This window comes from Alternaria ethzedia (assembly GCF_023757985.1).
Source record: "Alternaria ethzedia strain BMP 0044 chromosome Unknown scaffold_25, whole genome shotgun sequence".
Taxonomy (NCBI): Eukaryota; Fungi; Ascomycota; class Dothideomycetes; order Pleosporales; family Pleosporaceae; genus Alternaria; species Alternaria ethzedia.
The window spans coordinates 194,450-209,853 of record NW_026056218.1 but is presented as its reverse complement, the minus strand read 5'-3'; the positions used below and the strand labels follow the sequence as shown (position 1 = coordinate 209,853).

General features: G+C 54.8%; 3 protein-coding genes across 3 annotated transcripts; 2 read left to right on the top strand and 1 right to left on the bottom strand.

The window, feature by feature from the left end:
• Positions 1 to 112: 112 nt before the first annotated feature.
• On the bottom strand, positions 113 to 2,819 carry J4E87_008240 (uncharacterized protein; the record flags this gene model as incomplete). The annotated part of the gene is made up of 5 exons (XM_049379831.1): positions 113 to 260; positions 312 to 1,309; positions 1,356 to 2,472; positions 2,526 to 2,556; positions 2,792 to 2,819. The coding sequence occupies 5 exons, from the start codon at positions 2,817 to 2,819 to the stop codon at positions 113 to 115; spliced, it is 2,322 nt and encodes a 773-aa protein (XP_049230398.1).
• Positions 2,820 to 6,109: 3,290 nt separating this feature from the next.
• Positions 6,110 to 9,866, top strand: J4E87_008239 (uncharacterized protein; the record flags this gene model as incomplete). The annotated part of the gene is made up of 5 exons (XM_049379830.1): positions 6,110 to 6,757; positions 6,808 to 9,090; positions 9,140 to 9,356; positions 9,411 to 9,681; positions 9,839 to 9,866. The coding sequence occupies 5 exons, from the start codon at positions 6,110 to 6,112 to the stop codon at positions 9,864 to 9,866; spliced, it is 3,447 nt and encodes a 1,148-aa protein (XP_049230397.1).
• A 2,973-nt stretch (positions 9,867 to 12,839) lies between these two features.
• On the top strand, positions 12,840 to 14,082 carry J4E87_008238 (uncharacterized protein; the record flags this gene model as incomplete). The annotated part of the gene is made up of 3 exons (XM_049379829.1): positions 12,840 to 12,903; positions 12,968 to 13,377; positions 13,429 to 14,082. 3 exons carry the CDS (start codon positions 12,840 to 12,842, stop codon positions 14,080 to 14,082), a joined length of 1,128 nt encoding a protein of 375 aa, XP_049230396.1.
• Between the last annotated feature and the right edge of the window lie 1,322 nt (positions 14,083 to 15,404).

The following is a 15,404-nucleotide window of genomic DNA, read 5'->3' as shown; positions in this document are numbered from 1 at the left end:
GCTCCCAAGTGCAAGGAGAGGACGAAATATAGGAAGAAATCCACAGTCTGTAAAAGTAACGCGAGATGGAAACAAGATCGTGGGAGATCGCGACCAGCTGCGTGTCTCTCGCTTAGTAGGCCATCTGCATCTCGAGCACTTGGACACCACCAGCAGCCATTGATGGCGTAGCGGATCCAGATCGAGATGACATGGCATCTTCGTAGCCAACAAGTGCTTGCGAATGTAGCTTAAAAGCTTCGCCCATAAGTTTGGTGATGCTAAACATCGTTAGTGCCAGGTTACTGAAAGATAGATAAGCATTTACATACCCCCAAACGACGACCTCGTCGATCATGCTGCCCCATAGTCGCGCGACAGTGGAGCTCAGCTTTGCACCGTAGACATCCACGGAGTCGTCATCAAACAGATTGCGCAGCTTGTTGTACATCGCTAGTTCTTCCTCGGTAGCTGGTTCTTCGTCGTGCTCCAGCCGGTAGAGCCATAGCGTCAAGATGACCATCAGATCCATGCCGGTAAGTGGATGTTCGATGCTCCAGTTGGTAGCGGAAGTTCGAGCGACCCAGCGTATGCCTTGCACGGCAGCAACTTCGATGCAATCGAAGCATTCTTGGATGACCTTGATCATCTCTGGCGAACGCTGGACCTTGTCGCGGGCATTCGTCATAGCAGCAGCTACTTCGTAGGAGTCGTGATATCGGAGAGCTTCTTGGATGGACTTGAGATCGACAACGAGTCGGGCCCTGGTATTCCTGTACAGCGCCATGGCGTTGAAAATGAGAGGATGGCCCTTGTGTGGAGCGCTCAGTTGGACAACGACTGTCTCAGGCTCGCAGAGCTCAAGCGATTTCTCCCATGTTTCCAGGGCCAGGCGAAGCTTGTACTCGGTGACTACGTCTTGGAGAGCTTCAGGGCTACGCTTGTGGTACCATACTTCGAGGAACAGTGCGTTGATCATGACGCGTGTGGCGAAAGCACTGTAACGAGCAGTCTCGCCTTGGAATAGGTTGTCATGCGCTTGGCGGAACGTGATGATCCTGGAAGCACTCAGACTCTCGCGCCATGCTTCGTCGTCCGAAACCTCCATGGTCCAGAGCGACTCTGAAGAAGGCAACTCCAGGGTGTCGAACTCGTTGAAACCCATTGCAGGAGTGTGGTTGTAGGTGAGCGTCAGTAGGCCGAAGAAGATATAGACCGCATAGTAAGTCCGTCGGCATTGCTCGTCGACAACCCATTCTTCATGGTTTGGCTGAGCGCCATCACGAGCATCTGATCGGAGCTTGAGCTCGTACCGGTTTCCAGCGACCATCTACGATGTGTTAGTGGCGATCATGAGAAGACACACTTGTACGTACGTTGGCAAGAAGACTCTTAATCGAGCAAGCCCACTCAAGGCCCTTTGGATCACCACTCCAGCTAGAGAAAATCATGTTGAGCAGGGTACTCTGCATCGTCCATAGTGGGCATTTGCGCGAACTGAAGTTTTCCTTATTCTGGAGGAACTGGTTGACAAGGACCTTTGATCCAATGTGCAGCATATAGGCTTGGTCTTGGTCAAAGATGTACAGAGCACCTATCGATAGCACAGCAAGCAATAGCGGGGCAGACACCTCGGTGGGGTTGAAGGTGGCGGGGTGCAAGAAAGGCAGATGGTGGTGGAACAGATCGAAGTACGTCTTCAACAGGCGGTTCAGCGTGTTCAGACTAGGCAAGTGGAACGTCTCCAAGAGCGAGTTTTCGCTGTCGTATTGCTTGATGTTCTCGTAAATCCTTGCACACTGCTCTTCGGAGTCCAGCTGAGGGGCGCGGGTCATCATCAGAGCCTGATTGGGGCCGGGCGACTTGCGGTAGTCGACTGGTGATACGGGTCCCATCATGGAGGGGTAGGGCGATAGAGCACCAGGGGTACCCAATCCATTGCCGCCGTTCATTGCTGAAAAGGTAGGCGCGAGGCTGTCGCTGCCAGACATGGTGCGCTCCATAAGGGGTGGAAGCTGGTGGGGGTGCGAACCGAGCGCGCTGGCGCTGTTGAAGGCTGAGTGGGTGTTGGGCGACGACTTGGGCTCGGATTGAGGCACCATTGAGTCTCGCCACGGCATCTGCGGAAGCATGTTCTGGCCAGGGGCAGTGTATGGGATGACAGGCTCCATCATGGATGGGCCCGTGGGCGAGATGACGGGCTCGTTGTGCTCGGGAATCATCTCGGGTTCTTGGCTCGCCATTGCCTTGTGGTGGAAGTCGGTCATCAACATGGCCGCTGCGTTGAGGTCCTCATCCTCGTGCATCGCATCGTTCTCGGCTTCGATGCGTTCGAGTGTCGTCGCGCTCTCGGCCGTCGCTTGTTTCTGTTCGGCTGCCTTGGTGTTCGTTCGGCGCTTCTGCTCGCTGGGGAGGGGCGCGCCACCATCCTTCGCGTGAACGGTGCGATCGTGTCGTAGGAGGAGATCGCGACGTACGAATGTCGAGCGACACCTAGATTTGAAGTCAGCATATTAATGATAATGCATCTGTGTAGGGGAACATACTTGGCACATTTGAACGGTCGCTCTTTTGTGTCTGTGAGGAATGATTAGCGACAGTTTCCACAAGGCGAATTGAGGGGCAGGTAGCAACGACAGTACGCGCGGGGCGAACGCGTAAACAGCTACCCCGCCCAGCGAAGCTCCATCGCGACAGAAAAGACGGGAGTTTTGACGTACGTGAGCGTTCGTGGCGCGATCTATGTTCGCTACGGCTGAAAGCGCGGTTGCAAAATTGGCCTGGACGAAGTTCAGTAGATGTTCTCACATACAGCTCCTCGTGCAGGGTGCTGCTGACATTTGTATTTTTTTTCAGGCGCGCCTGTTTTGCGCACGGCGGGCGAGGAGTTTGACGCCATCTCAATGGATGGAATAAGGTGTTAAATTGTGGTGGTGGTAATGGGCGTCGTATTGGAATCGCTGTGCCCTTCGTTCATCCCGCGTATTGGCGTCGAATAAGCTGGGAAAAGATGCCGGTTGGAGAAGGACAGAGGAAGACGCGGGCGTCAGCACCGTATGGCTACGCGCGCGATGATGGAACGATAAGGGTTGCTGGTTGCTGTTGGAAAGAGATGGTGGGGGATCTCAAGAGAGACATTAGGAAAGGGCGAGTTGAGCCCCCCTCGGCCGCCGTCGCGCGCACAAGCCCCAAGGCCAGCCCTCACCTGGCACACCATACATACTCCGCCATCCTTGCTTGCGGGAACGCTAGTGTATCTAACACGACTTGTCCAGTGTCAATTAATTGCGTTGCTTCTGCTAGCTCTGCCATGTGTTTGTATACATAGGTATGTGGCAGATTGGTTAACAGTGGCAGGCACCTCGCTACCACCCAAGGCTGCGACTCTTCCGAGGTTCTCTTGACTATCACACACCGAGGCCATCAACAACCTCTGATACTACAACAATCATCACGAACTCTTACAACCCGGGGTAACCCTAACCATTCGGCTTCTGGGCCCAGGTGTGCGACATGGCAGCCGGCTGTCCAATGGTTCTCCCACAAGAGCCTCAACGAGCACCCGCTGTCGCTCTCCGTCCAGATAAAGTGGCGGTAAGAACAAGGTCGAGTACACTCTTGGAGGAGTAGTGGGCCGCCAGTTATCAGATGCAGGCCATGCAGATGGTGGCTCACCGCCTCACTTCCCACCTAGGGACGCCTGCGCCAGTTCTTTGCAACAGCTTTCAATACCAAACAATCCGTCGCCCCTCCCTCCAGGGCGGCTGGTCTGTGTTGCACGATGACGAAGGGCGCGGGAAAAGGGGTTGCAGAGGGGTAATCACCTTCACAACATGACGCCCAGGATACTTGCAAGTCGTGCCACGAGTAATTTCAAGACGATCGTCGGCTGCCCTCTGGAACTCTATCCATACTTTCGGGCCAGGATCCCGTTCCCCGGACCCACACTGGCATTTAGTCAGGTCCACACCTGCAGTAGACTGCCACGGCTTGCAGAGCTCACACGAACATTCAACGCCGCGAACACGGTGCTTCTTGCGTGTCGACAGACACACCGATTCCACCGACCCGTCTGGCCGAGGTCTTTCGGCTCGGGACAACACCTACACACGATCGAGCTTCCCGTCAGCAGAAAGTGGCAGAGTCCGCTAAATTATGCCCCGCTTGTCTTCGTTCAATCGGGGGAGCGCGTATAATCCTGGACCTTATAGCGTCGGTCGCGGCCTAGTAAACGCTCTTGCTGCCATGACACCTTTTTACCCTCACCGTTCCTGAACACAAGCCACCGCTACACATGCCTTCTACAACCCCTCTAACGGCCCCTCATCGACCACTGTATCAGCGAGGGGCTTTACTTTTCACTGAAACCCCCCGCGCTAGCACGCTTGCCGTAATGCTTTAGAAGCAGATGGTGGTTTCAAGTGGCACTGCATGGCCCTTCCGCGCGCTCACGGACGCGGCAGGGCCGTACTCATCCGCCTACGCCGTCAGGTAATTTCATTTTGATCGAGGCAAACATCTAGCTCATTTCAGTGAAGACGAATGGTGGCTGCAAATTCAAGCCGGTATATTGACGTGCCATCATGCCCAGTCCCATGTGAAAGGTACGCCCTTTCGGCCCTGCAGGACGCAGCGAGTCTGCCATTGGGTTCAGCGCATACTCCGATGACATCTGAACGGCATGTCGCTGCAGGCCCCCACGTGCAGCACGGCAGCTATCGCATCCTGCTCTTCGTTTGAGCTTCTCCTTCTACAACGGCACCTCTTCATTTCTCAACAATGCCCATGTCTCGGGAACAGCAAAGATCTTGATCAATTGATGGCTGATCCTCCGGCCCACCAGCCAGTGTCGCAGAACCCATCAAATGCCTTTTCCGCTTCCACGCGACAAACCAAGCAAGTTTGAGACTGGTATCGGCCACTAAGATCCGCAATAATCATTCCGAGCTTCCATCACACCTTCCACGATGAGATGCGCGTGTCAGTCACCGCTCTCACCCAGATGGCCGAAAGGGCCGCGGAATACAGCGCCGGATGCAGTGATATAGGCATGCTTTTGTAGTATCATGGTGTAGCATTGCCACGCCTCAGTCACTGCCTGAAGTCCTCAGGATTGGAATCCTCATACAAATAGCAGCACAAACAAGCAAAGGTCCCCCGCTGAGTTGCGGGGCATCGAGCAACATCCCGTGCAAACGAAATGCGTAGGGACGGTAGATGCAAAACGTTACAGGTGGTGCAAGATAGACGGTCGCACAATGCTCGATGCGCCGGTATCCGCCCGCAACGGGAGGGAAGTCCTCGCTATCCTGGAGGACCACGTTTCATAGCGCAAAATCCCGAGAATATGCAACGAGTCAGACAGTGTTCTAGATGACAACTGACTGAAAGTTCACCGTCCCCACTGCATCGCCAGGCTCTGCGGCGTCAACAGCTGTTGCGTACCACAATGAGGGCCCGGTGGGGCCGTATCATCAATGGCATATGTATAGCATGCATGGTCGGTGTAGACAGCCACGACAGCCTCGTTGACAGCTGCGGCGTGAACCATGGAAATGTGCCCGCTCAGGGACCATCGCTTACCATCTGGCTACACTGAGTACATGCACAAACGGCTGCAGGTCGGCAGGGCAGATAGATGTGCATGAGAGGGCAATATGTAGCATGTTGGCGGATTCCGAGAATAATCCTGCTGGGGACGGGTCCGGGTCTTCTTGACACATTGTTAGCTGCTTTTATCCAACGCCCAACACGTGATCCATGGATGGCACAGCGCGTCCCCACTCCACCGCTGCTCACGACGCCCACCCTGGTGTTGCGTTTCTTTCGCTCGAACCCATTCTTCAGCTCAACCATAATCACACGAGAGAGCTTGCTACGAGGCTGGATTCGCTGCTCCGGCTCAGCTAAGCGCGAACGTCAGGCTCCTCATTGCCTGGTCCCCCTCTAGTCCAATCAAGCAACCCCCGGCTCTAATACACATCCTCGAAGGCGTAAGCTCAGTCGGCCCACATTGCGACCGCGTCTACTTTAACCCTGGGTTGAGCAGAGGGGTACTCGCGCCTGGGCTGTTGTTGCCTCCTCCACCCACACGCCGGTCGCGCCAACAACGTAGACTCGTTACAACGCCATGAGCTTCGGCACCACGGACGCGGGCGGCATGTATGTGCGCGCCCTGTATGACTACCAGGCAGACGACCGCACATCTCTCAGCTTCCGGACGGGCGACATAATACAGGTTATTACCCAGCTCGAGAGCGGCTGGTGGGACGGAGTCATTCACGGTGTCCGCGGCTGGTTCCCGAGCAACTACTGCGCCGTCGTGCAGCGCCCGAGCGAGGACATCGAGAGCGACAGAGACGGCATCGACGCCGACGACGACCACGAAACGCGGTCGACGGGCGGCGGCGAGTTCGACACGTCGGACGGCGAGTCGCTGAGCGGCGGGAACGACACCATCCTGCCCCTCGAGCGCAATAATGTGCCGCACAACAAAGAGGAGGAGGCCGCGTTCTGGATACCCCAGGCGACGCCAGATGGCATGCTGTTCTACTTCAACACCCTGACCGGCGTCAGCACAATGGAGCTGCCCCTCGAGTCGCCTTCTGCGAACGAGAGCGGCCCACGCAACCGCACCGACGTCTTCATCCCCGACATGTCGCGACCGCCAGCTGAGCTGCTCGCGTCAGGCTCCGGGTACCACATGGAGGACACAGACGACGAGACGTCAGCGTCTGACCTGGAAGGGCCCGGCATGAAGGGCTCATTCCGCTCGCGCGTAAGTTTTGCGCTACTCTACGTGGAGCGAGTACTGACACTGTACCACAGCACAGGCAGCGCTTGTCCGATGGCCTCTCATCCGCAACCTCGATGGAGTCAATGAACGCGGGCTACCCTGGCAGGTCCTACGACCAAAGCGGCATGAGCTTCGCAGCTTCTTCCACCATGCCTCCCACCGGCACCACGGCCACTTCCTTTGCGAACAGCCCAGCTCTTAGCGCGTCGAACGGCACCACGACTCAAACGCGCAAGTTCTACGACGACGTGAGCCCGGTTCCTCTCACCTGGAACAGGATGGTGGAGGACATGCGCCGTGCCATAGAGCGCTACAAGCAGGCTATCAACAATAGCGACAGGTCTGAGTTTGTGAAGCGCGCCGAGGACGTTTCGGACCACCTGCGGTTACTGCTCGCTGCTGGTTCAGGGACTACGGACAACCACTCCGGCAACCCCTCTATCATATCTACAAATAAGGCCTTGTACCCTCACTTCCGCGAGACCATGTCGCGATTCTCAAAGTTGGTGCTGTCTTCGCATATCGCTGCCTCCGACTTTCCTCCCCCCGATTCCTATTCCAAGTGTCTGAAAGAAGCAGAGGGCGTCCTCAACGGAGTCTTTGGTTTTGTCGAAGTAGCACGCCAGCAGCGCGGAGAAGAGATTCCCCGTCTCGTGCCTGGATTTGTAGCCGGCAACACCACCGGAGGCAGTTGGCAGAATAACGGAACTGACACCCATGACTCCAACAATTCCATGTACTCTGACCAGGACGACTATGAGCCCTCCGTTGAACCAACTCTCAAGCTTGACTCGCGCGTATTGGAGAGACTGCAGGATGTTAAGCGCTTGATCATTTCCAGTCTCCGGCGATTGGATGAGCAACTGATGGTCAGAGACCCAGTTATATCACATAGGAAACACCAAGCGATAGGTGACCACGTATGCAGTGCCGCAGGAAAGGTGTTGGAGGCGTGCCGACCCTGGATCTCGACCATTGAACAGATCAACCTCGCTTCTCTCGACGCAGATACTCACGGGCAACAACTCAGCGAATTCAGTGTCCAGAAGCAAAAGGCCTACGACGTCGTATCTGAACTCGTGATTGCGTGTCAAGGAGTAGCCGCACCCTTGGGAGACGAGTGGGCGGAACTACGTGGTGATTCACTTGAGGACCGCATCAATGCGGTGCGAGCAGTTGTCCGAGACCTGGAATCGACGTGCACCCAGCAATACGGTCTGTTGCAACAACTTTCGGATACAGTCCCCCTGTCCGACATTGTGAGCCGTGCAGACCCAAGGAGAAACACCGATAGCGAGCTACCAAACCATACCCGAGGGCCATCTGGACAAGAGAGACCTTTGCTTGGCAACATTCCCAAGGCAGACACGTACAGTGCAGGCACACCTCTTGGTGTCGACGAGGGCAAGATCGAGCCAGTACGATCAGCCAACAGCAACAAGAAGCTCAAGGACTTCTTCGGTGAAGTCCCTGTTATTCCACAGCAGGCGATCGAAGAAACCCCCGAGTACTTGAAGCTCGACCATGAGGGCGAAATATCCTACGATCACAAATCCGTACCACCACAGCTGAAGGGTGGTACTTTGGCTGGTCTTGTCGAGCAACTGACGCGTCACGACCGTCTCGATCCAGCTTTCAACAACACCTTCCTGCTTACGTATCGATCATTCACCACGGCTTCTGAGCTATTCGAGATGCTGGTCAAACGATGGAGTATACAACCACCCCATGGACTGGCCAAGGAGGACTATCAGCACTGGGTAGACAAGAAACAAAAGCCGATCCGGTTCCGAGTTGTCAATATTCTTAAGAGTTGGTTCGACAATTACTGGATGGAAGGTAACGACGAGGAAGCACGCATCCTGATCCAGCGGGTGTACAATTTTGCGAAGGATCATGTTGCCACAACAAGCACCCCTGGAGCGGCACCACTGATGACATCAGTGGAGCAAAGGTCTCGCGGCCCAGATATGCCCACGAAACGCTTAGTCCTCACGTTGAGTGCACAAACGCCGCAGCCTATTCTGCCCAAACACATGAAGAAGCTCAAGTTCCTGGACATTGACGCGACGGAATTCGCCCGACAACTCACGATCATCGAATCCAGACTATACGGAAAGATTCGCCCTACGGAGTGTTTGAACAAGACATGGCAGAAGAAGCTTGCCCCCGGTGAACCTGATCCGGCCGCAAACGTCAAGGCGCTTATTCTCCACTCCAATCAGTTGACGAACTGGGTCGCACAGATGATCCTTACACAACAAGACGTCAAGCGCAGAGTGATCGTCATCAAGCACTTTGTCAATGTCGCAGATGTAAGTCAACGAACGCGTGCATGCGACATCCATTGCTGACACAAACCAGAAATGCAGGCAGCTGAACAACTTTTCTACACTAACCTCTATCATCTCAGCGCTAGGAACAGCACCTATTCACCGCTTGAACAGGACCTGGAGCGCCGTCAACCAGCGCTCTATGGCAACCCTGGAAAGCATGCGCAAGCTCATGGGTAGCACCAAGAATTTTGCGGAGTACCGAGATACGCTCCATCGAGCGAATCCACCCTGTATCCCTTTCTTCGGTATGTACTGCCCCAGCAGCATCCCTGCATCAGCCGGCTAATCCATGTTACCAGGTGTCTATCTCACCGACTTGACCTTCATTGAGGATGGTATTCCATCGCTGATCAAGCGCACAAACCTCATCAACTTCGCAAAGCGCGCCAAAACCGCCGAAGTGATCCGCGACATCCAGCAGTACCAAAACGTGCCATACCCACTACAGCCCGTGCCCGAGCTGCAAGACTACATCCTCACCAACATGCAGTCTGCAGGCGACGTGCACGAGATGTACGAGATGAGTCTGAGCGTCGAGCCAAGAGAACGCGAGGACGAAAAGATTGCAAGGTACACTACCTATTTCTCCTTTGATCGTTCCAAAACTGGGCTAGAAGGATAGAGAGAAAAACTCAAATCAAACCCCCGCTTCAAGAGGAGGACACAGCAACAAAGCGGGGATGTGAATGCGTCTTTTGGAGAGAAGATGGGGCTAACGGCGTTTTAGGCTTCTCTCCGAGAGTGGATTCTTGTGATGAGATTGTGACAAATGACGATGATACCCCCCTCGCACGAAACACTAGCATTGTTGTTTCTCATAGGAATCTTTGGAGTATTTTGGTTGTTTTTCGGTACTCGGCGTTTGCTTTTCTGGTTTACCCACACCCCCTAACGATGGAATGAAACGAGTTGGGCTTTTTGATCTTCACCTTGGTTACTGCTGGCGTAGAGCGAACGCTTCACGCGGGTGCGTATAATTTCCTCCCTCTCTCTCGGGTCTCGCAAGAACCGGTAAGCTCCGCTCATGGGACGGGAGATTATGATGGGCGCTTGCGGTTGGGAAAATCTTTCTTGTTCCATAGGTAGCGGAACGGCATGTCTTTTTGTCGCCGGCGCGCATCTCTGCAGTTCGTAGCTAATTCACACGCGATTACGATTTCTATATTCAGTGTCTGCAGCCATTGTGGCGAAGACATGCAGTATCATGACCCAGGGTCCCGTATGAAGCATATTCCTGGACGCTTTCTCGTGTTGTAGCTTGTCCGTTAGTCTAGGGCTCGTGTCTGGTTATTGGACGAGCGGCAAAGGTCGCTCGGCGTTTCTTTCCACCTCGTATCGCCGTCGACCCTGACTCTGACTTCTGCTAGGGTGCCGATCTAACGGAGCGACTCAGACGCGAAAGTGACGGTGAACAAAACACCAGTTCACGATAGGGCTGTAGGGTGGGGATCGTCACTTGTGCTGCGATGAGTTGTTCATTTGTTTAGTTGTGCGTGTGTGGATGCCATTAGAGGGTGAGGCATTCTCCGTCGCTGCTGGCCGGTGTCTCGCCTTGAACTTTACTCTATACTTTCTGCCGGCGTGTGAAGGAATGAAAGCAATCCGCCCTAGCTTCAGGATCTCAATCTGGGCTGGTATGCTCACATCGTCAAATCGTCAGCGTGGTAGTGCATATCGCAGACACGCGTGGATGAGCACTAGCACTCTACGATGCAACGCAAACTTTGCACCCCAGTGCAAACATGTCAGACTGCTTTAGTGCTCGCGGATGGATACTCTCGTGTTCCTCATCGGCAGATCGTCCTGTGCGGAAATTTCAGATTCCGCGCAGGAATGTTGTCCATCCGACGTGAGTGAGCATCGTGACTGATCCAGAGCTAGGAACGCTGCTTCCTAATGCGCACCCACTGCAATGGTCAGCGCAACATGGTACTAGGTACACACATCGGAGGTGAGGCAGGCGCTACAGTAACCTCACCCCCGCAACGATCACCGAGGCGCCCAGCGACGGCCTCATGGAATAATTGCCCCAGACTTCCATCCTTCCATGGCATGCGCAGTCGCCATGAGAGCTCGGCAGGAGCGTGCCGTCTTAGATATGACCCAATGCGGTCGTTGCCGAGTGACGCCGGACGAGGATCATCCTCACATCAAATCTGAGGGAGATTACTGACAAGGGAAAGTGGCCAAAAGAACGACAGCCGTTGTGGTAGCATACCCCAGCTTTTGTGTTTCTGGCCTGTCAGAAGACGCGGGCGCACGGTGCAGTGTGCAGCCATCAAGGCTTATGACATAATGCCGAGGTGGACAATGTGCTGTCTTGCCAGGACTTGGGATTGTGCGAAGAGGATGACAAGAGCTTGGGCGGGTTGCTGATGTTGCTGAGCCTTGGTGTTGTGGGTTGTGGGATCCGAGGTCCGCCGGAATGGGGAATAGGGGTGCTGCATTGCTTTGGCGCCTATCACTTCGGGTGATCAGCAATAAACAAAATCAGATGCACATCTTCTCGTCTATGGATGCGACCAACTTTTCGTTATGAACATGTTGAGCACACGCATCGTCATGGCACCTCATCAAGCAGAAGGTTGAGATTGTAATCATCGATGCGGCCAGAGCGTCGTACACCCTGCTCCTCGCTTGATAGCGATGGGTAATTTCTTGCTGCACTCGCAGGCATTGCGTTACCCTGTAATCAGGCGTGCACAGCAACGGCGCGGCAGGGGCGTTTTCTGTGGCCTGCCATACGCTCGCTATTCCCCGAGGCTGTCACTAAGAGCGGAAAAGACTTGAAAGGATGCAGAGGATGCATGGCGCTCGTGAGCTGTTACTCGTCTAAGACGGCCGCAGTGGGGGTGCCTGGTCTCGGGAATCTGGAATAGGAGCTTTGCGACGCACGTAGCAAAGCATTCAGGAGGGCATTGCGACTACGCTCGCCTGGATATAATCACAAGACATTGTGCTGGGTGCGATCTCGATTGTGACTGGGCAGAATCAAGGCAGTGGCCAATCAAGGAGGGCGAGGTAGTGCGACGGCTGTGGTGAACGCTGGCCAGTCGATGGGCTCTGTGGCTCCGAGCATCTGAGGGGGTTGAGGGATGGTGCATGTGTTATCGCGCCTCCCAGCGTGGGTGACAGCAGCGTTGACGGATGGGCACGGAGGAGGCGCGAATGGAGGCGCGCGGAGATAGTCCTGTCTTCTCACCAGCCGCCTCCAGCGTTCATCGTAGTTCTCCCAGTCAGCCACCACGTCCCAGCCATAGCAGCCAGCTGACCAAAGGCGGTTCCTGCATACGATACGCCAAAGCTACTGACACTCCGCGCTGGAGCAGCAGCTTAGACGTGCGCTACGTCTCTTAGCCCAGACTTGGACCTGCCTGGCGACCCACAAAGTTACCTCGTACACGTTATTTCGGTGGCATTAACGGGCGATCCCTGAGGAAAATAGCGGAGGTGCCCAGACCCCAAGGGCGACGTGAGTGGTTCCTGCGTCCGTAATTGCGCTGCTTTGGGCGTGCGTGCCGGACTTTGCCTTTCTGCACACGAGGGCCCAGCAGTTCATCATCGGCCTCTGCGCTGCCTGCCATCAGCCGTCCGACCTCTTTTACTTTTGGCCGGCTGCACATCAACCACCCGACTCCCGCCTCGCACGCTCTTTACTACTTTTCTTTTCCGTCCGTCGCAAAGGGTTCACCTTTACAGTCACTCGCTTCTAATCTAATCTTCTCAACATGTTGTCCCGCAGTACTTGGTGCGCGACGTCGTCGTTACTATTACTCGCTTTGTCCCGCTTCTGTAAGTCGGCTCCTCGCTTGCGGCTCCTAATGTGAACTCGTGCTGACCGGTGAACCTCATTCAGCCAACGCTGCCTGCGAATGCGGCTACTCGGTTAACAGCACAAGCGACTCGAACTATGCCGTCTTCACAGAGCTCATGGAAAATGACTTTTTACATACTTCGACCGACGACTTGAAAGAGGTGGGCTGGCAGCCGCAGGAATACAATGTTACTTCGACGAATGCTAGAGGGCCTTTTGGAAAGAGCATGGAGTTGACAAACATTGTCACGAACCCGTTCAAGAAGGGCTGGTCGGGTGATGCAGACCATGGCGGTGATGCCGGACTAGAGTTGTGGGTTCGCGGCGACCATCAAGATGGTCTCGTTAGCGGAGCCGAGCTTGTCACGATGCGCAACGACTCTCTACTTGGAAGCTTCCGTGTCGGCATGAAGCTGTCGAACTCCTCGGGAACGTGCGGCGCTTTCTTCTTCGTATGATCCCACACCCTCTTCACCAACCTCAAACGCGACTAACAAGCACAGTACCACAACAACTCGCAAGAAATTGACATGGAGTTCCTGTCTCACCAGTTCAACAACTCCCAAGGCGCCGTAAACCTCGTTCTCCAAAGCCCGGAATCCGTTACGCACGGCTACGCTGCTCAAGGAACAAACGGCTTCGAAGTCAAGGCTCTCCCTTTCCGTCCGGACGAACTGTTCCACGAGTACCGTTTCGACTGGACCCCTAACCGCGTCGCCTTCTACGTTGACGGTGTATTCCTCCACGAGATGACCGAGAACATTCCCACGGAGAGCGGCGGCATTTTCCTGAACCACTGGAGCAACGGTGACCCATCGTGGTCTGCTGGACCCCCGGATCAAGACACCGTCATGACCATCTCGTACATGAAGTCATACTTCAACTCGACTGATACCGAACGCTCGCAGAACGACTACAAGAAGCGTTGCCCGACATATGACCCCGCCAAAGTCTGCGCCATCCCTAACCAGATGAGCCCACCGGATCAGAGCAAGGGCCCAGAGGCAGCGAAAACCTACTTCTTCTCGCAAGATGGAGACGATATGACACCCGGTCAAACAACATACACAGGTAGCGCGACCAGCACATTCGGTGCGCAATCATTATCGATCGTGGTCCCCTTATTCGTCACACTTCTCAGCTTAACGCTGGCGTAATAGACATTATCAGGACAGTTAATACCGCCTCCTCCCACTCCACTTGTTCCCTATATCTGGGGCCATGGGCTGGGAACTTTTACGAGCATACGACCACTTCTACAGCGTTCTTGGAGTAATACGACTACTGCAGTCCGATTTGCACTTTTCACTTCGACTTCTACACGGGCCCGTCTTCGCACCGCCTCACACTTTTCTTTGATTCAGCAACATACTCATGGCGCAGCACCGCCTATAGTGTCTTTACCCTTTTATATATTCTCTTCTTGTATATACCCTTCGCACGGGGTTCTGCGCAGTCAGCCCGTTTGCCCACGCCTTCTGCCCTGGTCCAGCAGCGGCTCCTTCTCTACCTCGGCCCTTTGTGGCAGAGATTTTACTTATTGTATCGGAGTGCACTCCGCCGGAAGCTGTTGTTCCACAACCGTCCTTTCGGCCCTCATACCCCCATGCCGCATACCATCGCGTCGCCTGTTTTTGCATTGGAAAGAGAAAAGAATCGGAAGATACCATCTTAGACCATTATGCGTCAATATATCCTAGCCTATGACAGCTACTGCCATAAGAAAATTAAACAATTCAACTTAACCTTTGCTCTTGCAGTCGGTCGTTCGTATCATCTCATTTCTGACACGCACTATGGGATGAAAAAGGGTGTTGCCCTGCATCTCATCAATTGCAGAGATCCCAGTTTGCATCAACTGTACCTTGCATACGCGCAAGAACTACTCAGCTAGCATCGGAGTTGCGATGGCTGATATCCTGCTCAGTGGAGCTGGCCGGGCTACGACCAACGGAGCCTCACTCCGGAAGCGTCGGAAGACCCTCCATCGCGTCTCGGCCAGTCCACGACCAACAACGCCAATCAGACGCGCTATGCAAGCCTATCGAAATCTTGCCCTGCTGTCGGGACGCGTCCGCGACTTAGTTGTCAGAGAACATGTTCGCGGCATGTAGCTCATCCGGCGAGCTTGCCAGAATTGCCTGAAGATCCTGTATCTCGACTCAACGCGAGTCTCAAACTACGACTATAGACTGAACCTACGAGGCCCGGGAAACCTCCCACTGCGACCGCTAAACTCTCCCCGGTGTTGTTTTGCACTTGCACGCTGGTGCGCGGTCTAGTGCCGTACCCGCGCCAAATTTCTGCTGTGGCGTCTGCCGGTGCGTTTCGGTACTTGGGGTTAGCTGCACAGTAGTAGTGCCAGCTCAGTGACGTAATGGGCCTGTAACTCGGCGCCGTTGTACACCGGCAATTTGGACTCTAATGTTGGTGGAGCGGCGGTTGCTGAAGACGGCCCAGGTACTCCCGTGATAGTGGG